At 37.2% G+C, this 24,582-nt stretch overlaps 1 protein-coding gene across 1 annotated transcript in view; it reads left to right on the forward strand.

Annotated features, from left to right (window-relative positions):
- LOC131928202 (neuropeptide CCHamide-1 receptor-like) overlaps positions 1 to 20,537 on the forward strand; it is a 56,442-nt gene extending 35,905 nt beyond the window's left edge. Inside the window, exons 2-4 of the mRNA XM_059284148.1 lie at positions 9,272 to 9,436; positions 11,835 to 11,949; positions 19,359 to 20,537. Coding sequence (XP_059140131.1) covers positions 9,294 to 9,436; positions 11,835 to 11,949; positions 19,359 to 20,291 — 1,191 coding nt within the window. The 5' untranslated portion in view covers positions 9,272 to 9,293 and the 3' untranslated portion in view covers positions 20,292 to 20,537. The remainder of the gene's footprint in view (positions 1 to 9,271; positions 9,437 to 11,834; positions 11,950 to 19,358) is intronic.
- Positions 20,538 to 24,582: the final 4,045 nt, after the last annotated feature.

Below are 24,582 nucleotides of genomic sequence, written 5' to 3' on the forward strand. Positions count from 1 at the left end.
ACTCATCGAACTAAAGCTGATCAATACAATCTCTCTCATACCAATACTTCAACATTTCTGCTTCTAATCTGAACCATTTGTGCTTTCAATCTGGCCGATCATGTATTAGCATCATCTCATGACTGCAGTCATCTCTCAAACCAAGTCTTACGTGTATTATTCCAGTCTTGACTTAAGCAATGGAAGATAAGTAATCCTCTGGTGTTTTCAGCAAGTTATGCTGCATGTAATGAGGTGCTAAATAAAAACGATTTTACTAGGTCGCTAGCATGTACTCGTGCTTGAGATCCTCTATAACGATTACAGTTCTTAGAATACCTTAGTTAAACATTTAGTGGAGCGTGTTTGCCATACTTGAAAATACTTTCTAAAAAGCTCATCCAGTCATCTCGTTATCTCATTATTTTAAGTTAATTATGTGAAATAATCTTTCCTTAATTTAAAAAAAATCGTTTCATCTTTAGAACTAGCTATCCTTTGGGCAGATGAAGTAGAATTCATGTTTATCTTGAACTCGGCATATGAAGAGATAGTTTGGTCAGCACTTTGCCCAGCCGCCTTTACTTTTCCTATCGTGAATTAACGACCCATCAGAGCTGGGTGGTTTCAGGGACGTTCTACTGACAAACCCGGATTCGAACTAGAGACTTTCGGGTTTCCAGTATTGCGCTCTACTGCTAGGCCAGGCCGCCTACTTCCTTCTACTTACCATTCTTAAAACTTGTAAAATCAAACAGAGCTTCGAATTTTACTACATAAAGCTTAAATCTGCATGAATCAATAAAAATGTTTGGTCGATTCAATGTTGATATATTTACATGTAAACACACAATTTTAAATAGATACCACAAAAAAGTGATAACCAATATCACATTTTATCTACCAATTTAATAAATAATCACAAACAACCAACATAATTACTTAAAAATAATAAAAAATAAAGGCTAATTAGAATTTTTTTTTGCGGAAATAAATTGAAGAGAAGTGCTGCTAGGTCACTTGCGAGCCAAATAATTGCCCGAATTTTCTAGCTTGACACTGGTCAAGCATGCGTCTGTTGTTTTTTTCTTGGCGATGTTCCCTGTCATAGCGAGCAGTTCTAAAAATAAATCTAGGGGAAGTTAAAAAAATAGACAGGGAATGGACATTTGAGGGCTAAACAATGTCCATTTGGATAATTGGATTTATTTTTTCTGTGTGCTGGAGTCCGCCAATGATCAGTCGGTTCCCTGATGGGCTGATAAAGATGGCGCTGGTTCCCCGGTGTTCCTCTGTGTGCCTGACCCACGGGCTTGTGGCTGTAGTTCCAGTTACGTGCGGGGGTCGTGGCCGTGTGTATAGCCCACGGGGTAGGGCTCTGGCCATCGTTAGTTTCGTGGAGTGATCAAGTGTACTGGATGTAGGACGCTGTCTATCATTACACTAGTTAAGTAATGTGGAGAGGTCACTTTCTGACCAACAGAAGAACATAAACAGTTCGTTCTATTGTGTGTATCTTTTGTCCATCATTACATGTTGTAGGTATAACCCCACTCTCTGACTAGCATTACATCTATAAGGAGAAGTAACGGTTGAAGAGTATGACCCATTCTCTCCTAGCGTTTTGTCAACTAGTCATTCTGATAGTATTACACACCGTTAGTTCAGTTCTTTATTACAATCACATGCACTGATAAAAGAATAGATATGTGACAACAAACACTATCGAAATAGATGGGCATGAAATAGAAATGTCTTTTATTCTTAAACTACACTATTATTCTACTTCTTAATCACTAGACACACGGGGCAGATGAAGTAGAGTTGATCTGATTCATTGACCTCGGCATATGAAGGGATAGCGTGGTCAGCACGTTACCCAGCCGCCTTTGTTTCCTTAACGTAAGTTAGGTACACATTAGAGCTGGGTGGACTCCACTGATTTGAATCAGGATTCGAGCTCGAATTAGGAGTCTAGCTCTCTACCGCTAGGCCACGCCATCCCACCGCTGATGTTTTATTTAGTGCAAATTACTAATATTCTTTTTTTTTTAATTTTAGTTTTTTTTTTCAAAAGTGACTGTTGGTAACATGAACGCACCGTTTAAGAATAATATTTTTTTAAAATAAACTAACAATTTATTTTCTTCCCTAAATATTTAGCACTAATTCCTAATCTAATTTTAAAATCATTATTAATTAAATAGATAGTTATCCATTGTTTGCCGCCATTGTTTGCTTCGGTAAGACACCCGCTATTGTGTATAACTACAGTTGATATCTACAAGGTACATAACTCTGCCCTTGTCCAAATAATTTCTGCATCAGATTATCGACCCTTGCTTTTTCCTGCCGCGCAGACAACTTTGTTTAGACCTATTTATTTCTTCCGTTTTTTCCCTCTTTGCTGACGTCACGTCCGGGTTACATTGTTTTCGTTAAAAAATAAAAAGTAATCCGTTGCCTCCCCTAGAAAGCGAGTTATGAGCCCCTGTATTTTGCTCGTACACATGCGTGTGATTATCATAATCAAACCACAGCGTTCACCAAAATGGCGTTTATTTACAGATCGTGGGTTCTATTTTTAGAACACCTTCGTGACTGAAGCGCTTTGTTAAAGTGGCGGAATTAATTCTCTAGACTGGGTGCTAGATCTTGTCTTTTATTCTACAGGGGCCAGTGGTTCTCAACTTATTGGCACAAGTCTAGTGATATGGGCTTAGCTTGGTGCTAGAACTTGTCTTTAATTCTAATGCTAGAACGACTTTCATTCTACTAACATGTTGATCTGTGCATAGCTTCGTTCTAGATCTTTGATTATTATTCTACAACAAAGAGATCGCATTTATTTTGTAAGGGAGATTATAATAAAGGGATGCAACACTATAGTTAATGTGTATCTGTTAGATTGAAGATGTGTGTGTGTTCACAATGGTACGTCGCCATATAGCAACAGTATGCAATATAGGGTTAATAATCTGCTTTGTTAAATGACCGAAAACCCGTATCCACAAAAGCAAATAACATTAAACTCAAACCTTTGCCCTTAAAAAACACAAGACACATCAAGATTACAAAGTCTTACTATGCCATTCCCATGAATACCCTATAAATCTACACTTTGTATCGTGTTATTTGTATAGGGATCGTTCATGGTAGCGTAGGGAGTGGATAGGATAGGGGGTTGGCGGTGCAGACATTAATGATAAAGTTTTACACATGTGGGGGTGTTAGAGGGTGGGAAGTAGATTGACGTCACATACATTTTTTTTCTAACAGTACAACATGATGTAAATATCTTTATTTGGTTTGAGTTATAGCTATTGAGTGGCGAGAGTGGACATTGTGGAATAATTTTAGAGACATTTTAAAATTTGAATCAACACATGCACTAAAAACCTCTAAAATAGCGTGATGTTGATAGTTGACGAGGCCGTTTATTTTGGAATAGGTTGTACATGAACGAGCTTCATCTAAAGTCATAACTACAAACGGGGTTATGTAATGTGATTTTGTTGTTTTGTGATATTTTGTAATGATGCTGTTTTGTGTTATGGTTTGGTTTTGTTTGATTTTATTTTTTGTGATGATGTTTGGTGTGATGAAGAACTTTAAAAAAGTTCATAGCTGCAATGACAGATTTACACCTTATAACAATAAAGAGTCGCTGTGTTGTAATTGTTTTTATGATAGGAGTGAAACTTGTGTGGTCGGTCGGAGAAATCCAAGAGTCGACCCAGCTCTAATGGGTACCTGACTCACATTCGGGGAAAACGAAGACGGTAGGATATAATACCTGACCAGATTATCTCTTCATTTTCTACGGTGACAGAATTCTACTTCATCTATCTCATGGGTCACTAGGTCCTTAGGTTACTTAATCGTAAACAAAGTAAACAAAGCTAAATTCTTTCCCTTCTAAAAGAACTGAAAATAACTGTCCGGGGGAGTTCACTGTACTTTCATCGGTAAACTCAAATTCTGAACCCAACACCATATAGTTCGAAACGATCTATACAAGTACTGAGTTACACTATTGAAGTAGAATCTCTTCGCTCAAATCTGGGTCGATATTAGTATTACGAAGATTAAAATTGTTTCGAAAAAAATTATTATAAAAAAATTGGATTCAACTTTTTGTGTACGATGGAAAGCCAAGCAGTCTTGGTGTCTGTGTCTGACTTCCATGGCGCCGACCATACCCTGTAGGGCCACCAGCCAACACGGAGCTGCCCTGATAATACAGATCCATCCCTGCCTGCTTATGTTCTTTATCTTTTCCGACATCACGGAAAAAATCCTCCGGGCAGTCTGGCGTTGCCGGATAATCAGAGAATGGAATTTTTTTTTTCTCCATGCTTCTTTAATGCAGTGTGAGTTTCAAGGTTTAAAAGACATGCAGCCAGTTCGGTTAAAAAAAAGAATTAAAAAGTCGGCTAAGCCAATTTTGTTTCATGTTTGATGGCTGGCATCTCAATGAATTTACAAATTTGTTGGAAAACTGGGAATTTTAAATGGCCAGATAATTGAAGAACGAATCGTCGCCCGCGTGAGACGGTGAGAGAATTACAGATAATTTAAAAAGATGTAGAGTTCTCTCCCATGTTTTGTGAGATCGTTTAAAAATAAATGCATACACTTGTTTAAAGCTTACTGTTGTTAAAAATGTTGAAAAAATTAAAGCATTAAAAAAGGAAAATGAAACTTTAAACAAAGATAATTGTTTAATATGGAACAAGAAATTAAAATTCAAATTTACTTACGTGCAACAACTGTATTTTAACAGAATAATTACAACAAAAAAAAACCCTTTTTGAAAGAAATTTATAACTGCAAAGGGCGTTGATTAATAGACATTGTGTTTTCTTGCTTAAATCATCAAGTTACATTTAACAGCAAATTTATCCAAAATCGCACATCTGTTCTGTACCATCATACGTCATCACAAACAGCTCGACAAATCATACCTTATATCGTCACACATCGTCATAACTAAATCAGACACACAAACATACCTTCTATAGTATCACATTGTTACAAACTAATTTAACCCCCTCACCTACCCTAAATCGTCACACATTGTCACAAAAAATCTAACCCCCTCACCTACCCTAAATCGTCACACATCGTCACAATGAAATCAGACCCCCCCACACCTACTCTATATCGTATCACATTGTCACAAAAAAAAATTAGACCCCCTCCACATACCCTATATCTATACACATCGTCATAATGCAAACAAACAAACAGCCACTTCTGCCCTCTGTCGTTTAGATATAACTAAAAAACAAAAACCAAATCCCAAAATAAACACCAAATCCCATAACCTGCCCAATGTAGTCCTTCTACATATTCTACCTGATTGTTTGACGTACGTAGACCAAACCTCTTTACAGGCCACGTTTTCTTTCATAATTATCTGCTTTTTGAATAGGTCATAGAAGATTTCATATTTTCACAACGCGCATTAAGCAAGGAAACAGCACCGTGTAATCTTCTCTCAGCTAAATTAGGAACTCACACGGTGCAGCTCTGATAGGCATCTATTACAGGTCAACGATTCGGTTTGATGCAAACATTAGTTTGATTAGAGAAATAGTCCTCATTAGACGTTCGACGTCATTAGTCGGCAAGTCTTTTATTATTTTAATATACGTTGTAGTAATACACATTTTAAATTATAGAAGACGTTGTTTTATCAGAGAGGTAAATTAACTTTGCGTCTCATGTATTAAATCGGTCTTGCTCTATGTCACATGTATCACAAGCAATTCTGCTCTAAAAGATAGATGAACGGGGGTTTGAACTTTTGTTATAATTGTATTGTTCAGTGCAGCCTTTGATAATATTCTTTCAATAAGTATGGTATCAATAGCAAGATATTAGAGTCGACATTAACGTGTTGACGTCTTAAAAACGACATCAGCGACACAACATCATTAAAATGAAATCAACAACACGACCTCAACAACAAGACATTAGCACCACATCATCAACACATCAACAACACGACACCAGCAACGCAAAATCAACAACAGGACATTAACAACATGACATCAACAGAACATTAACAACACGACATCAACAGGACATTAACAACACGACATCAACAGGACATTAACAACACGACATCAACAGGACATTAACAACACGACATCAACAGGACATTAACAACACGACATCAACAGGACATTAACAACACGACATCAACAGGACATTAACAACACGACATCAACAGGACATTAACAACACGACATCAACAGGACATTAACAACACGACATCAACAGGACGTTAACAACACGACATCAACAGGACATTAACAACACGACATCAACAGGACATTAACAACACGACATCAACAGGACATTAACAACACGACATCAACAGGAAATTAACAACACGACATCAACAGGACATTAACAACACGACATCAACAGGACATTAACAACACGACATCAACAGGACATTAACAACACGACATCAACAGGACATTAACAACACGACATCAACAGGACATTAACAACACGACATCAACAGGACATTAACAACACGACATCAACAGGACATTAACAACACGACATCAACAGGACATTAACAACACGACATCAACAGGACATTAACAACACGACATCAACAGGACATTAACAACACGACATCAACAGGACATTAACAACACGACATCAACAGGACATTAACAACACGACATCAACAGGACATTAACAACACGACATCAACAGGACATTAACAACACGACATCAACAGGACATTAACAACACGACATCAACAGGACATTAACAACACGCCATCAACAGGACATTAACAACACGACATCAACAGGACATTAACAACACGACATCAACAGGACATTAAGAACACGACATCAACAGGACATTAACAACACGACATCAACAGGACATTAACCACACATTAACCGCACTTGTACAACACGCAATCAATAAAAAGACATGACCAACACAACATCTGCAACACGATATCAACAACATGACATCTACTATAGGTGATCAACAACGCGACATCAACAACAATTCATCACCAACACAACATTTGAGATCTGATGCATACTAATTTAGCAAGACTGAATACATACTATTTTTAAACAATGTATACCTCAACATGATATATATATATATATATATATATATATATATATATATATATATATATACATTAATCACAACATTGACGACGCGACTTTTTGTTCGTCTTGTAACAATACACGCAGGTTAAAAAAAATAACCATCAGAATCCCCAACCCCACCTCTACGCCGCATAAAACTCCTGTGCCAAGCTATTCTCCCCCATCCCAGGGGCGACCTCACCCCTACAGCCTACACGAAAACAAAATCCCCCACCGTCAAATCCAAGCCTCATCCATCCTGGCCCACAACAACCAAACATTTCCGTTTGGATGCAAACATCATCTGGCTAGCAGCAGACGGCCGCCATGTTGACTCTAATGGAACCTGATGCGATTAATCTCTCTCCAGGCTAATGCCGGCACCGGCTCCGGCTAAAGCCGTTCCGCACGTGTGGGTATACGCTTTCATTGGCTTAAATCAACAGGCGGCCATTTTGGTGAACTAGGTGGAAGGGTGGTTGGCGATGGGAGTAGGGTGGGGGGTGGTTGAGAGAAAGCTGGGCAGGTGGTTGTAAGGGTTGTTAGGGTTGGTTGAATGATGGTTGGACAGAGTGGTTAGCTAAGGTGATCTAGATGGGTGGTTGGAGATGGAGGAGTGGAGTTAAGGCTAGGATGGTGAGGATGGTTTGGGTTGGTTGAATGATGGTTGGACGACTGGTTGGCAAACGTGGTTTGGGGCGGTTGACTGGTTGGTGGGATGAACTGGTTGGCAAAGGTGGTTTGGGGTGGTTGAATGGTTGGACGAACATGTTGGCAGAATAGATTGGGGTTAGTTAAACATTTAAAAGGCCTGGTTCATGCTAATGGTTGGGTGTGGTTCAATGACCAAGTGGTTGGCTTGCATTATAGGTTGGGTGATAAGGTCAACCTCACAGATACAGGGTGCGGGTTGGCGTAAACGGCTAAGCTAGAAAGGTTATGTTTATGGTGCACATGTTGCTGGGTATTCATCCAATACTAAACACCAACCAGATGTTAATCTCGCTTCTCTTATCCACAAGAGACAGGTGAGTTTAATCACACTTAGCAGGTGTATCAACATCTACGCCAGCGATGCTTCTAATATCTACCTGAACGTTACATTATGTTTTGATTTCTCCCTGCGCCTATTTATATCATATAGGCTTTTTATGTAGATATCTTATCACGCTGTTTTAATAGGCATTCATCACATTTCTAGCTAGATTTGTATTTCATTCTTCATGTATGTAGTCAGATCATATAATGACTTATATATAATAAACTTTTTTACACTAGTAAAACTTTAGTTGTACATTAAAGCGCTAATATCCATTTCTTACAAATACAAGTATTTAATTATAATCTTCAGTTCAACAATGCATTAACTTAGTTTTGCACTGAGATATTAAAGTGCTCATAATAAAAAAAAAAACTCTGGTTTAAAAGCCAAAAAGGCCTAGAACTCCTGTCCCTAACCCACCTCGTCATTTTAGCATTCGCATTTTTTTGTGATCATTATGAAAGTCAGTGTTTTTGTTACTCTCGTGTTTTTCTGTTTCTTTCCAGTTTTCCTTTTGTGTTTTATAATGTTTAAACTTTTTTTGCAAAACATTTTTAGTCTTTTATGATTTTAAATCCTATTTTGCAACAATATTTTGATTTCATTATTTTTTTAAACACATTGTTGCACTTTATAATATGATGTAGTCCAGTCTAACGTGCAGCGTTAAAAATTAATCTATATTTTAACCATATTAGACCAAAGAATGAATACGATTTTAATTTAGTAATTTATCTTCTGTAAAACGCAATACAATTAGGTTATATATTTATATTTTAAATTTAATTTTGAAACAAAATTTGCCTTTCTTACTAATACTAATCTTATTTTAGTCTTGTACCCAGTCAGTGTTTCTTTCAAACTTTTTATCTCCGGGAGGGCTGACACTGTTAAAAGTATATATTTTCTATATAAATTCCATTTCGTTCGTGGGGCGAGGGAGGGATAAGAAACTATGTACCCAGTTAATCTCAAATCCATATACTCTAGATTCAGCTGCACTGTCGAACAGCACTGTTAATCATTAATCCGATTTTTTTTCCCAGATGAAGTTTTCAACATAGATATAACTTTTTTTTGTATTAGCTCTTGTCTTTATCTCTGACAGCTGATCTGACTGACGCGGCGTCATGACGGCATCTCTGGCAGTCACCACTCTAGCAGCGGTGCCGATGGTGACCTCGACCATGCAGCCCGCCGACCACATCAGCGGCAACATCACCGCCAGCGACAGCAGCAGCCTGCTCAACAACACACCGTCCCACTACGACAAGTAGGTCAAATACGTGTTGTCATTATTTGTTGATGTAAGTATGTCATTCACATGATGTTATGGTTTGTTGTTAGTAGGTCATTCACATGGTGTTATGGTTTGTTGATGTAAATAGGTCATTCACATGATGTTATGGTTTGCTGATTTCAGTAGGTAATTCACATGATGTTATGGTTTGATGTTAGTAGGTCATTCACATGGTGTTATGGTTTGTTGAAGTCAGTCGGTCATTCACATGATGTTATGGTTTGTTGATGTGAGTAGGTCATTCACATAATGTTATGGTTTGTTGATGTCAATAGGTCATTCACATGGTGTTATGGTTTGTTGATGTCAGTCGGTCATTCACGTGATGTTATGGTTTGTTGATGTCATTAGGTCATTCACATGATGTTATGGTTTGTAGATGTCATTAGTTCATTCACGTGATGTTATGGTTTGTTGATGTCATTAGGTCATTTACATGATGTTATGATTTGTTGAAGTCAGTAGGTCATTCACATGGTGTTATGGTTTGTTGATCTCATTAGGTCATTCACGTGATGTTATGGTTTGTTGATCTCATTAGGTCATTCACATGATGTTATGGTTTGTTGATGTCATTAGGTCATTCACGTGATGTTATTGTTTGTTGATGTCATTAGGTCATTCACGTGATGTTATGGTTTGTTGATGTCATTAGGTCATTCACGTGATGTTATGGTTTGTTGATGTCATTAGGTCATTCACATGATGTTATGATTTGTTGATGCCATTAGGTCATTCGCATGATGTTATAGTTTGTTGTCAGTAGATCATTCACATGGTGTTATGGTTTGTTGAAGTAAGTAGGTCATTCACATGATGTTATAGTTTGTTGAAGTCAGTAGGTCATTCACATGGTGCTATGGTTTGTTGAAGTCATTCACATGATGTTATTGTTTAATGATGTCAGTAGTGTCAATGTTTGTTGATGTCATACACTTGGTGTCGATATTTGTTTACTGTCAATTAAAAATGAAATTTATAAAAAAAAAAACAACTTATAAAGAAATTGCAACCCAATATTTACAAAGGCGTGCCAGTATGTTTGTACTGCCTACAGGAAATAACCGGATAATTAGGCTTAATACATTAGAGTTAATTAGACTTTGGGTCAAATCATAAGTCATATAAGCTGATTGTATTACAATCACATACCATTTCTAAAAATAGCAAGTTGCACGCCAGTCTGACCATGACCTTTGGTCTGAACTCTGAACGCTATTTTTATATTTATTTTCCTATACAGTCAGCTGCATTCTTTGAATTCACGTATTTATTTTGTCATCTGTTTTTCTAGTCTCCATGTAGCGTCACAGTGGGCGGGGATTTGAAACGTCACTCATAGCTCTCTGTTTCGATAATGCGACACTGGATACGGTTTTACCAGTGGCGTAGCGACCCTTCCCGGCGCCCGGGGACAAACTTTTCGATTTGCACCCCCTCAAGATTTCGATTTGCACCCCCCTCAATCTTTCAATTTATTTTTCCTACCCATTTTGGCGCCCCCTAAGGTCGGCGCCCGGGGACATGCGTCCCCCCCGCACCCCCCCCCCCCCCTCGCTACGCTACTGGGTTTTACGGAACAATAAACCTGCCCCTGTTTTACTCAATTGCCCCCCCCCCCCTCCCCCCTGAATACCACCCAACTATTTCTATGCTACATACATATGGCTATTTATTCTATTTCTATTTCCAAAATTATTTTTCGTTACCTAAAACATAGGACGGGATGGTATAGTTACAGACAATTACATTAAAAATGCTGTGATTAACTAGATAGTTGATGTTGTAAATGTTGCTGTAAATCTAAAGTCGCCGTAAATAGTGTTGTAAAGACGCCCCGTCTTCATCTCTCATGTCTTTGTATCAGCGACAGCAGCAATAAATAGCCGCCATCAGCGTGACCACTCCACACATGCGCCATACATAATTAAACGACCCCAACCTTGATGTGGCGACTCCTAGCATCAAAACACAGTGCTCAATGGCGTAGCTAGGGAGTGTGGTGGGGGCGGTAGTCCCAGGCGGAATTCCAAGAGAACCGATATGTTAATTACGACTGAGTGTTAAGTGCGGGTTTGCAATACTTTTTTTTTAGTAGCATGCCACTAAAGAGGGGATGAATATTAAGAACAATTTTTGAAAATGCTTAAGAAATAAAATAATATATTTGTATAGTCATTTATAAACTAACTATATTTTATAGTGATTCAGTTTTTCACATTGCTTACATGTCTATGAGATAAGAAAATGTGTTTTGAAATAAATACATTTTAAAATGTTTATTTAATAGTATCAAAACCCTCGCCCCCAACTGAAAAACTAGTTCTAATAATTTCACACTTACTTGTCTTTTTTTTTTCGAAAATTTCAGGTGGGCTTTGACCAGTGAGATCTACGGTGTTATCGTACCCATCGTTTTTGCCTTCATCTTCATCGTCGGACTCATAGGCAACGGTACCCTGATCTTGTCTGTCGTCGCCAACAAGGTATGATAACTTTTATTTTATAGAGTTGTCTTTCGTCGACAACAAGGTATTTTATAGAGTTGTCCCCCTTATGCTTGAAACCTGTCTAATGATACACAATAAGGTTTGAGAAATAGTATTGCTTAGCTGGATAGTGTTTTTGAAGTCGATAAAAGAAAAACTGAAAACTACCCAAATTAAGTAGGCTATAATTATTTTTAGTGGGAGGGGATTGAAGTGGCGTTGGGGTAGAGGAGAGAGCGGCAGAAAAATTTCAAGAGTTTAAAAATTGTCGTTTTTAAGAGGACTTTGATTTAAGTGAGTAGATGTATGTCTTTTACAATCCCCCCCCCCACCATTATCAAAGAAGGAAACAAGGCAAACATTTCATTCTGTACAATAGACAGTAAAATTTGATGACGAATTATTGCCCTTACACTAATCTTCTCCCCTTTTATTATAAATGTCATGATTTTAAAAGAGAACAACCCGCCTGTATTTTCAATAAAAAAATGTCACACACTATATTGTTTCTTGTGCCACACCCCACGCTCACGACGCCTTTGATTTTTAATCTACATCAGGGGTCTCCAAACTACGGCCCGCGGGCCGGATGCGGCCCGCGATGTCCTCTCATCCGGCCCGCGGAGATCTTTTTGTCCACGGAAAAAACGTTTGTTGGTGATGGCCGAGGAACTTTGCTCAGAAAAATTAAAGACATTCCTGAAAGAAATTGACCCCCGAACTGAAATTTGATAGTTCATGCGGCCCTCGGGCTGAAAAGTTTGGAGACCCCTGATCTACATCATCCACTTCGCGATATTCCGTAGTTTCTGCACTGGGATACACATGAACCCTCGTGATCCAGAAGATGGATAAGATAAAAGAATTACTTCGTAATACCGGATGTTCCGCCGAGGTTCGTCTCCCTTGAATCAAGGGAGTTAATAACGCAGGGAGATAATTACTTTTAAAATCTATAACGAAATAGAGATTGCTGATGTTTTTCTTTATGGATTAAAAAAAAACCAACCTTGTGAAGATGTAATTAAAATATAACACATGTATAAGTTCATTGCTGTGTTGCAATTTGAAATTATAAAAAAGAAAAATTCAGACCTTTAAAATGATAATATATGCTTAGACATCGTATGTATTGGAAAATGCTATTATATGTGTATGAAAGGGATAGGAGAGAAAGTGGAGTAGCCGCCCTTGAGAATTCTGGAAACCTTGAGCATATGCACATGCTTGCACAAGAAATACATAATTAATGACGTTGTAAATCCTTGTCTTTAGAGATTAGCGTAATCCTTTTAATCTTCTGAAATCTTTGGATTTATGATAATCGGAAGAAATCTTTATTTTGTAAGGAAATTTAAATACTAGAAATTTACGAGATGGTAATTAAAAGGAGATGATAAGTATTACGTAATTTTCACTAGTTTAAACTGCGAATAATTTTAACTAGTTTAGAAATGTAATATCTAATACATTTCTTATCTCGTACTCTATCAGACTAGACTAGACTAGACTAGACTAGACTAGACTAGACTAGACTAGACTAGACTAGACTAGACTAGACTAGACTAGACTAGACTAGACTAGACTAGACTAGACTAGACTAGACTAGACTAGACTAGACTAGACTAGACTAGACTAGACTAGACTAGACTAGACTAGACTAGACTAGACTAGACTAGACTAGACTAGACTAGACTAGACTAGACTAGACTAGACTAGACTAGACTAGACTAGACTAGACTAGACTAGACTAGACCAGATCTATACCACACATATAACCTTTACAGCCTATACCACATCTACCCACTCTCCCCCCTCCACTTCGACTTTGCTACTTTCGCCCACACCAAACTCCGACCTTTAATACTACACGTTATTTTTTTCCCTCCTCGTCATCCTGGTAATAATTGGTTTCCTTCGGTTTATTCCTACCTCGCCGAGCTCCCAATTGGCCGTCGCTACTGTCTGTAGAGTCTATTAGCCAGGCACCCTACAATGTTCCAGCGAGCATCTTTTTATTGGGAGCCTGGCACGGCACCAATCGATACCGTCAAATATCCAACTGTCGCAACTGATTCAAAGATAAACCTATTTATGTTATAGCGTAGGTTGAGACAGTTTTTGCTTTTTAAAAAAAACGTATTTTCCGACTCGTGATTCAAAGTTCACCTTTGAACTAATGGCGACAATTTTTTATTTCTTTTAAAGAAACAAAACAAAACTTCAACGGAAGCTCATAACAAGTTACCGTTTTTTTGCCTTTGTTCGATGTGATTAAGATTAACAGCCCAACCTTTGGATAACCTTTAACCTTTTAAAGGCGTAACGGAATTCGCGGCGAAAATCCTAATACAATGAATAGGTTATGTTCGACAGAAGCGGGTAATGACGGACAAAAACAGGAACGCTGTGTCTTGCTATTTTTAGATCATTTCCATGGATTAGTAATCTGTTGCTGTAAATAGAAATTAATTCCGGGACATAAAGAAATAAAACAACATTAGAAAGTATTCTGGGGGGGATTATTGAGTTTTACCGTATATAAAACGTCGATCACGCCTGTTTGGGATAAAGATTAACAGACTTACGTCGCTTATCCGAAAGATAAGCAGAAAATACTACGTAATATTCTTATGTTATTGTGTATGTCTATTTATTTACGACTTAAACTGAGCTTTAATAAACAATTCACATTCTATTCGAGGCTTGCTATTTGCTTGAATTTGTTTTTAAAATGCTTTCAATTGTCTCATAAACCCTCGTTTAGAACTAACATTACCCCTTTATATCGCCCAGTCTTAAAAATCCAGGAAAAATGACGTTGTTTGACTCAAAATTCCTAATAATTGAGATGATCAAAATGGAAGCTGTTACAATAGGTTGTCTTTTAGAGGCGGAAATTAATTTCATTATCTTCTTTATTCTTATTGTAATATTGAAAAGAATTTCTTTAACATAATTAATAATGACATGTTATACGCCTCATGGCAAAGTGACTCCGACTTCAATCTGCTTTTCGATCTGAATACGCTTCGGTAGCTTTTGTCTACCCAAGAGCAATCTGCAGCATTATGGAGTTTTCTTGCCCAGATGGGTTGAACTCTAATAAGTTTTATAAGTCTCATCTGCCCGGGGTTCCGAACTGAAGACTTCTGGAGTTAGCAATCATACTCTATCTCACACGACAACGCTGTCTCTTATTCTTCTTTTGATAAGGTCTGTTTTATTCATTGTATAATTACAGCGATTCTTCTTCTCCGTTCTTAACTGTAATGTTTGCATGGATGTCAACTTGTTATGCCGAGATACCCTAACTTTCCGCAACGTAAGTCAGGTACCCATCAGAGCTGAGTGGACTCAGTGACGTCCTACAGTCACAAGTCCAAACCGAGATCTGAACTCGAGAGCTTCCGACTAGTAGCCAAACGCTCTACCATTCGATCACGCCGTCACAGTTATTTGAAAGCCATCTAATGTTTGTTAACTACATATCGATATAACTCGATATTTGTACATACACAATCGGGCTTGTAAGTCTACGGTCTCGAAATCTACTAGCTGGCAAGTACGAGAACGAGAAGTTGTGACCTACTTACAAGCCCTATTGACGAACATTTGACTGGTCTAACCACGAACAAATGCCTCTGACACTGTTGCGGGTCTTTACAATTTTAAAAGACTTTAAAAAATTCAACTGACAAATTTGACGGAACAAATATGACATTTTCTCTGATCGCAAAACTTTGCTGAGTGATTTTTTTTTTAAAATCTGGATTTTAGTGTTCGTGCAATTAAAACCACAATGACATGACACAAAGGCTTTCAAATAAAACCAAACATTTGTTGAGCGACAAAAACATCGCGAATTTAGTCAAAGTCGGATTCAACAATCAATCATCTGTCATTGTTTCAGTCATTTTAAACAGCCAACCTATCACAGCCGACTTTAAAGTTACAACATTAATTAAAGTAACGTTCTCATTATACTCGAAATAAGTATTAATTGTAGGCTTTGTTTTAATAGGATTAGGTTCCTTTAAGAACGGAACTAGGGCATTTTTAAGTATCGTACTCATATTTTTAGTATCGTCGTGTTGGTATGTTTTATAGCGTAGGTTAGGTTCGATTCTAAGATTTTATAGCGTATATTTTAAATTGTGATATTATTTGTATTACGTTTTAGCGAGAATTGGTCTTATGATATGGAAACTATACTAAAATAGTATGAATGCTATTAACCATATCGAATTCTTAACAGTATCGATATTTATATATTTGATCTTGTTGCTATTTTTAGTAGACTCGTTTTTAAGCCTCCAATTCGAAAATTTAATCTGGCTAGATATTACTGCTCTAGACTGTTATCATTTCATCAAATAGGAGACTCCACAGGAAATTGTTATCAAAGAAATGGTTAATATCCATCGGAGATTGGTGGTATAGAAAAGGCTAGAGTATAATGATGAAGTTAGCACTTGATGTTGGTATTACAGAAACAGTTAGCGTTGTAGCATGACGTATCTAGGACAGGAAATTGATGTTACATAAACAGATAGCTTAGCATCATGACGTAACTGGCATTGGAGATTGATGTTACATAAACAGATAGCTTAGCATCATGACGTAACTGGCACAGGAAATGGATATTACAGAAACAGTTAGCGTTGTATCATGACGTAACTGGGACAGGAAATTGATGTTACATAAACAGATAGCTTAGCATCATGACGTAACTGGCACTGGAGATTGATGTTACAGAAACAGTGTTACATCAAGACGTAATTAGCACAGAGGGTTGATATTATAGAAACGGCTAGCGAATCATCAAGTCATAATTAGCACAGATGGTTAATGTTATAGAAAAGCCTAGCCTAGCATCAAGACCTAATCAGCACATGAGATTGATGTTGTAGAAACAGCTAGCGAGTGATCAAGGTGATACAGAAACGGCTAGAGTAAAATTAATATGTAGTTTTGCACAAGAGGTTGATATTACAGAAACAGCTAGCTTAGCATCAAGACGTAACTAACACAGAAGATTAATGTTACAGAAACAGCGAGCAAAATATCAAGAAGTAATTAGCAGATTGATGTTATAGAAACGGCTAGCTTAGCATCAAGGTGTAACAGAAACGGCTAGAGTAAAATCATGACGAAGTTAGTACAGGAAATTGATGTTACTGAAATGGCTAGTTTAGCATCAAGACGTAACATCCATAGGCGATCGCGTCTACATAGGATCTAAAACGAACCACAACAGTAACTGGACTTCTCTTGAGTAAAGCCAGCACATCTCGCGAAGTCTCTGCATACAAGCAGACAATAGACAACAATTTAATTCAAACACTTGGCTGGCATCAATTGCATTAATTTAAATTGTGTGCTTTGTTGTAAAAAAAATGGCGGGCTAACTATGATGTGGAATGTGCAGCATAGAGTGTGTTGGTGGTGGTGGTGGTGGGGGGAGGGGGCGGATAGTTGTGGGCAGATAGTGACAAACATACAAACATACACATATATATTTAAAACCTAAACGATTCTAAGATTTAATTTTTATTAAATCTTCGAATAAGGCGACTAAAATTTAAAAAAAAAAAGAAAAGAAAAAAGAAAAACGTTATTATAATACAATATAACAAAACACATTTCGTTTCTGCTAATGTGGGTAAGGTTTAGTGAAAGGACTAAGGCAAAAGTTAGTACAGCTGAATGAGTACCTGCAGTACATAGGCTTGGTATCGCACGTTGAGATAACGCTCTGTGGTTTAAGTTTCGATCTGAAGGCGATTCAACCCTACATAACCCAGTAGAGTACACTTACTTCTTTTCTTTTACCATAGACATGCTGTAGAACTAAAAGATAATTTAGCATAAAAATTGATTTAATTAATTTAAAAAAATCTAAAAATTGATTATTTCAAACCTATTCATTTTTTTAACAAGTCTAAACGTAATCTAATGTACAGGGAGGCTTTGAATCGATGATGGTTTTCATTTATTCATGGGTTGCGGTTTTATAGTGAAGACTCTATGCGTGGGTCGACTGGGAATTCCCGTTAATTAGCCGGGGAAATCCGATTACAATAGGCATTAGACGCATTAGGAGTTTGCTAGATGTGAAATACATGTTACTTAATGGTTTATTTATATTCTCGTTAATATAAGTGAAAAGTAGAGAATGACTTACTTGACTTGACTTAATCCTCTTTACTCTTTGAGGAGCATAGGACATCATCCATAACCTTCCATTTAGTCAGGTCCTGGGTGTTAATTTTGCAACCTCTCAAGACATCTGATAACTAGAAAAATCATAATTACTGTTAATGAAAATATGTTTTATTTGATTTATTTTCATTATCACCTGTTTGGGTATTATTCTACTTTTTTTTCTCGAAAAATTTTGAAACTTATTTCATGTGTTGTTTTTAGTTTAGCCGGCCCGCGAACGAATTCGCTTAATAAGAGTGTGTATGTATCCACATACATAGCTTGTTTTCGGTGCTTTGTAAAAGGCCATTTTAATTGTATGCAAGTGGTCGCCTTGTATTTCAACACACCGTGTGCTGACTCTCTTACAGAGTTTCGTCCAGGCATCTCTTCAGTGTCCGCATCCCCCCGAAAAAAAGTCTACCGCCCCCCCCCCCCCCCCTCCGAAAATTTCAAATGCCCCACTGGAGAAAAAAGTCTGGAAGAAACACTGCTCTCTTAGCTTTGTAATCGTGACTTTTGTACATATATCCAGCTGAAAAGTAATATTTAATTAGTTAATTGTGTTGGAGGGCCTTCCAACACTAAAATTAAGAACGAGGAAGAAGTGCATCTTTTTAAAACGTAACACTAGACTTATTATAAAAGAACAGCTCAGATAAAGTATCTGGGATAAAACTAATTAGGAGATAGATTATACGAACAACATGATAGTACGACATGGAGGCACTGAAGCCACCAATTGTAATCTGTTGTACTGTCGTATGCTAAACCAGTTACGTCAGATCACAAATTGTGTTTCTATTGTAATAGTTCTCATTAATTAGTCTGTAATATAAAAACGTATATTTAATTGTAACTAAAACGTTACCTTTTCGAGCTTGGAAGTCAGATGGGGCAAGTGAAGTAGAGTTCACGTGTTTCTCGGTATATGAAGGGATAGTGTGGATAATACTATGTCCAGCCGCTTTTACTTTCATTAACATGAGTTAGGTACCCATCAGAGCTGGGCAGACTCAGGGACATTCCACTGAACTGAGCCTTGATTCGAACTGGAGGCTTTCGGGTTAGCAGTCTAGAACTCTAGACTCATTATTTAATTGTGCTGAGATGATTATTTTTTCTCAAAAAAAAAAAGAAAATAAATCTTTCATACATTTTTGTAGTTCTGTAAATGATATTCTACATCCTTCCAACAGGTGATGAGAAATATCCCGAATATCCTGATCGTCAGCTTATCCGTGGGCGACTTTCTCCTAATCCTGGTGAGCGTGCCGATGACGTCAACGGTCTACACCTTCAGCAACTGGCCGTACGGCTCAGCGACGTGTAAAATCAACGAGTTCCTTCAGACCGTCTCCCTGGGCGTGTCCGTCTTCACCCTGACCGCCCTTAGCGCCGACCGTTATGTGGCTATCGTCAACCCTATGGCTAAACTCACCGGCAGGACTTTAAGAGCAACAGTAGCAACGGTGATCGGTATATGGATCCTGTCTATTGCTTTAGCTATTCCAGATCTCGTTTTCAGCGGGATTTACGTTCACGTTGCTAACGGGACAAACACATCGCTTGGAGAATTCTGTGCGCAGTTTCCCAGCGACTATCACGCGGGCGTGGCCAACACCCTTCGACTGATTGTTTACTTCATTCTTCCTTTACTCACCATCGGGTTCTTCTACGTCATGATGGCTAGGATTTTAATCCGCAGCAGCGATAACGTCCCGGTTGACTCCAAGACCGGCGCGGCCAACCACAACCGGCAAATCGCCGCCAGAAAAAAAGTCGCCCACGTCGTTCTGAGTTTCGTCGTCATCTTCATCGTCTGCTGGCTGCCGCGTCACGTGTACCTGATGTGGTACAACTTCTCAAGCGGCGAGTTCAATGATCACTGGCACGCCTTTAAAATCGCCGGGTTCTGCCTGACCTTTGTGAACTCTTGCGTCAACCCGTTCGCGCTTTACTTCCTCAGCGGGCAGTTCCGGAAATACTACAACCGGTACCTCTTCTGCTGTTGCCGGCGGGCTCGGTACACCAGTCTGGAACCCACCTCCACCATGCACAACCTCCACAGCAACAACCGCCGACCCAGCACCACCAACATGTCGATGGTATACTCACAGTCGATGTGCTGACTCTTTAGCTGTTTCTTCAGACGGAAGCAAGTGGGTGACAACAAATCCAAAACCGCCGTGGCCATGTGGAACTGCCGTGTCAAATCACACCAGCCTCGATTTGGAAGAGGAAATCAGAAAGCGGAAACGGAACTGTGAATTGATACTTTTGGTACAGAAATAACCTGCTAAAGAATGATTTTATGTCACGTAAGAAGGTTTTTGACAAGTTACAGCTAAAAATTTGTTTCAAAAATATTATTTGTGTGATAAATTCATCTGAATATTCAGTTTTTTGAGGAGTTTAACTAAACGAGACAAAAACTCCGGTATTTCAAAATACTGAGCTCAATACTGTAACTAAATAAAATACTGAGCTAAACAATGTAATTAAATAACATAGCAGAACATGCGCAACAAAAATAGGAAAATACTCGGGTGAAAATTTCAGCATTTGACATTGTTACGCAAGAAATGTCTGCTCAGAATAACAGGCCATGTGAAATTAGGCTATTTATAGTAATTTTCATGTGGTGTTGTGCAATGGAGGCGAGCGAGTTGACGAGATTCCGTCCCCAATGTTGTTGACATGGAATAAAAACGTGCTTTTTAGATTTAGACCGTAAAAAAAAATAAAAAATAAAAACTTAAGCCTAAAATTAATTTAGAAATTTTATATTTTTAGAATAAATGTTATACAAGTTGCAAATCCAGAGAACTTGAAAATAATTTGTTGAGTTTAAGGCTACATTTCTATTTATTTTCATCAAGCCTAAGTTATAACCGGATGTTTCACTTTCGTAAGACAAATATTGATTGGCTGTACAGTAACTTAGTGATCGATAACTATTTGTTTACAAAACTTTGCAGATCAAGTTTTTAAATTACAATGCAAATTTAAAACCCCATGACCTAGTTTTCTATTTTTAGCTTACAATGTGTACAATAAAATCAATGGCGGCCTATCCAATAGCAGGATGCCATTGTTTATGTCGCCATTACACGTGAAAACCAAATTGTTTTTGCTTTTTTTTTAATTTTTATTTAGTTACCGAAAATATTATAAACATCAAATACATCCAATCTTTAGTAAAGTCCGAAAAAAACCAGATAGACAGGATTTTATAACCATATTAATTGTAACTACGCTGTGCATGATTTTTAAATGAATTTATACACCTCTCAAATACCTTTGAGACTTTTCTCGCTGGTGTCCATTATCCATTGATGAAACGGTCAGATTGTTGAGAAAAAGGACACGTTACTTAGTCTGAAGTATTTCTCCTCGATTACTTTCTTGCACAAGTAATGTATCGTATACCAAGTCATTCGATTTTTTAATGAAGTGATTTACTGTAACTTGCTATCTAGCAAAACATTGTGATTGATATTGAAGAAGTATTGAAATGTAAATAAATATATTGTAATGCTTATAAAATACTAACAAAATCAACATAAACTGGACAGAATGAAACTTGCATTCATATGTAAAAGCGTGGGATGTTGATCTATTGCGTACATGATACGTTTACAAATATTGCGTTCAACTTTTGAAAATTAGCACTTTATAAACAAACTCAAACAGGTTAGAGTTCTTTAAATTGCAGTGTTCAGTGGGTGATGTTGATAAAATGGGCGGCTCATGCACAATGTAAACAAAACAAATTTAATCAGTGAGTGATGTTCATAAAATGGGCGGCGTATAAAAATTGTAAACAAAACTAATTTAATATTGTAACCAGTGGCTCGGGGGATTGATCAACTTTCCTTCTGTACACATGACAGTCATTGTGACACAGTTCGCGTGACAGTCAGCGTGACACAGTTCGCGTGACAGTCAGCGTGACACAGTCAAAGTAGCCCCGTCTATGGGATAGACTTAGGCTGATGAGTATTTGAAGTACTACACTATAATCGATAATGTTAAAGTAAACAATGTATGTGTAACACATACTAACACACATACCCACACACACATTCGTAAACACCACACACTCTTATATATATATATATATATATATATATATATATATATATATATATATATATATATATATATATATATATATATACATGACCTGAGTGTGCACTTATGTACCCGACAATACTCATTTCAAAACCGACACCATTCTCTGTAAGACCCTCAGAGTTAGCTAGTTTTTTTCACACCACATTCCTCCCTTTGCAACATGCTACATTGTGCAGTTTCCGGTTGTTGATATACAAGCACTAATATAGAAATTTAATATAGAATATTTGGTAGTTGACTTAAAAGCATGTGTAAAGAAATTAAATATACAATATTGGATAGTTGACTTACAAGCACTGGTTAAATTAAAAATAATCGGCCTACCTTTTGTTTTATCGACCGTGTTATGCCCATCAAGCACTTATATAAAATGTATGTCAACAATGTCTTATTAAATTAAATTGTCGCATTTCAAATTATTTTGATTATATATTATTAATATCAAATTTCAAAGATAGTGTTATAAGAAGCTTTATACATTTTTAACATGTTTATTATGTTACTGTACTCGCACTATGAAAATTTTGAATGTTGTCTAAAACGGTATTAGTGACCAGAAATAAGCGCAACAGAAAAAAGCGCAACAGAAAAAAACGCAACAGAAAAAAGCGCAACGGAACAAAGCGCAACAGAAAAAAAGCGCAACGGGAAAAAGCGCAAAAAATGCGTGTGTAAAACAATGCAGTGGTGGTCGTGGGTAAAAAACAACTTTCACAGATTTCTAGACGGTGCCAGCTGATAGTCACTTGTGTGGCTGGGATTTCTAGATTGTTCTATACGGTGATTCACATCTATGGATTATGGCGATACCATCTCCTACCAGTGATGCAGACAATGTTGATATGATCGATTGCCTAAAGCCGGCAAATGTATGTAGCGTAGGGTAGAGCGAGTGATCCCATAGTGGTGAAAATATAAAAAAAAAATATTTTTAAAATCATTTCTTTTCTTCAAGGATTTTTATAGTTTAGAGCAAGAAATATGGGCAATAATAAAAAATAGGCCAGGCAACGTAAAATGTGGGCCATATATGATGTATTTAATGTATCGAGATTTGTTCCAAAGATCAAAAAACACGGTCAGACAAAGTTAAAATTTGCTCACTATTAATCAAAAACGTGTTTTAAATCAATCAATATATCAGCTTAACATTTTTCACAAAAAATAAACTATTAAAAAATCTATAAAAAAGTATCCAGCAAAGGGTTATGGGTAAAATTTAACAACGTAATATTTTAATTTTTTTCTATAAGTTTAATGAGGAAGACAATATGGTTAAGATAAAAAAAAATGAGAAGTGATGTGACTATGAGTAGAGTACAAGCTAATGATATCAATATCTCCCTCGATTGTTACTTTATTTTTTTTTTTTACTTTTGCCTTCTTTCATGATGGCGATCCGTTGACCTTTACGCCGGCACATGATGTTAACCTTACTAGAATGTCCCTGCACATCTTGTTCTGTTCGTCAATAATCTATATTGGACATCTTAACACAATACTGTAGCTGACAAAACAATGATATGATATATAACACTAATACTTATACGATAAAAATAATGTTGCATGGACCGTGGTATAGAGCTTTGTGTTTACGTCCGTATTTTTACAAAACTTTAGTTGTGATAAAACTGTTAGGAATCTCAGCTACACACTCCTGTGTATGTTCCTTCATAAAACTTCTTCTAAGTTGATTTGTAAAGTTCCAGTTTATAACACCGACATTTACATCTGATAAAAATAACATATTTTGATATAATTTAGATTTAATGCACAATTTAGTTTCAAAATCAATTAGATACAGTTATATATATATGTATATATGTATACATGATCTTAATTCTAATCTACAAGCTATAATGTGAGTATATACATGAGCAAACATACACGGATATGCACACTCAGACGCACAAAAACAACACACATACACATGCACAAAGACAAGTACAACTACACATTCGCATACACATATTGAAACCTATAAAAAAAACACACACACACGTATAGACACTCAGGTACAGAAACACACACACCTCGCATACCTTCTCGCACAGACACCCAGAGACACACACACACACATAAATATATACCGCAGCATTAAAATCTATACTGACAACAAAAACAAGATCATTAAATTAAAATCATGACTTCCTATCTTTGATCAAAGATAGCGACAATAAGACAAACTCTACCAGACTTCTCCCCCTTTGGTAGATTTAAACTCCACCGGACTTCTCCCCCTTTGGTAGAGTTGTCCCCCTTTGGTAGAGTTGTCCCATTTGG

Source organism: Physella acuta, unplaced genomic scaffold (genome assembly GCF_028476545.2).
Source record: "Physella acuta isolate Inbredline_101_S28 unplaced genomic scaffold, ASM2847654v3 ptg001475l, whole genome shotgun sequence".
In the NCBI taxonomy this organism is placed as follows: domain Eukaryota; kingdom Metazoa; phylum Mollusca; class Gastropoda; family Physidae; genus Physella; species Physella acuta.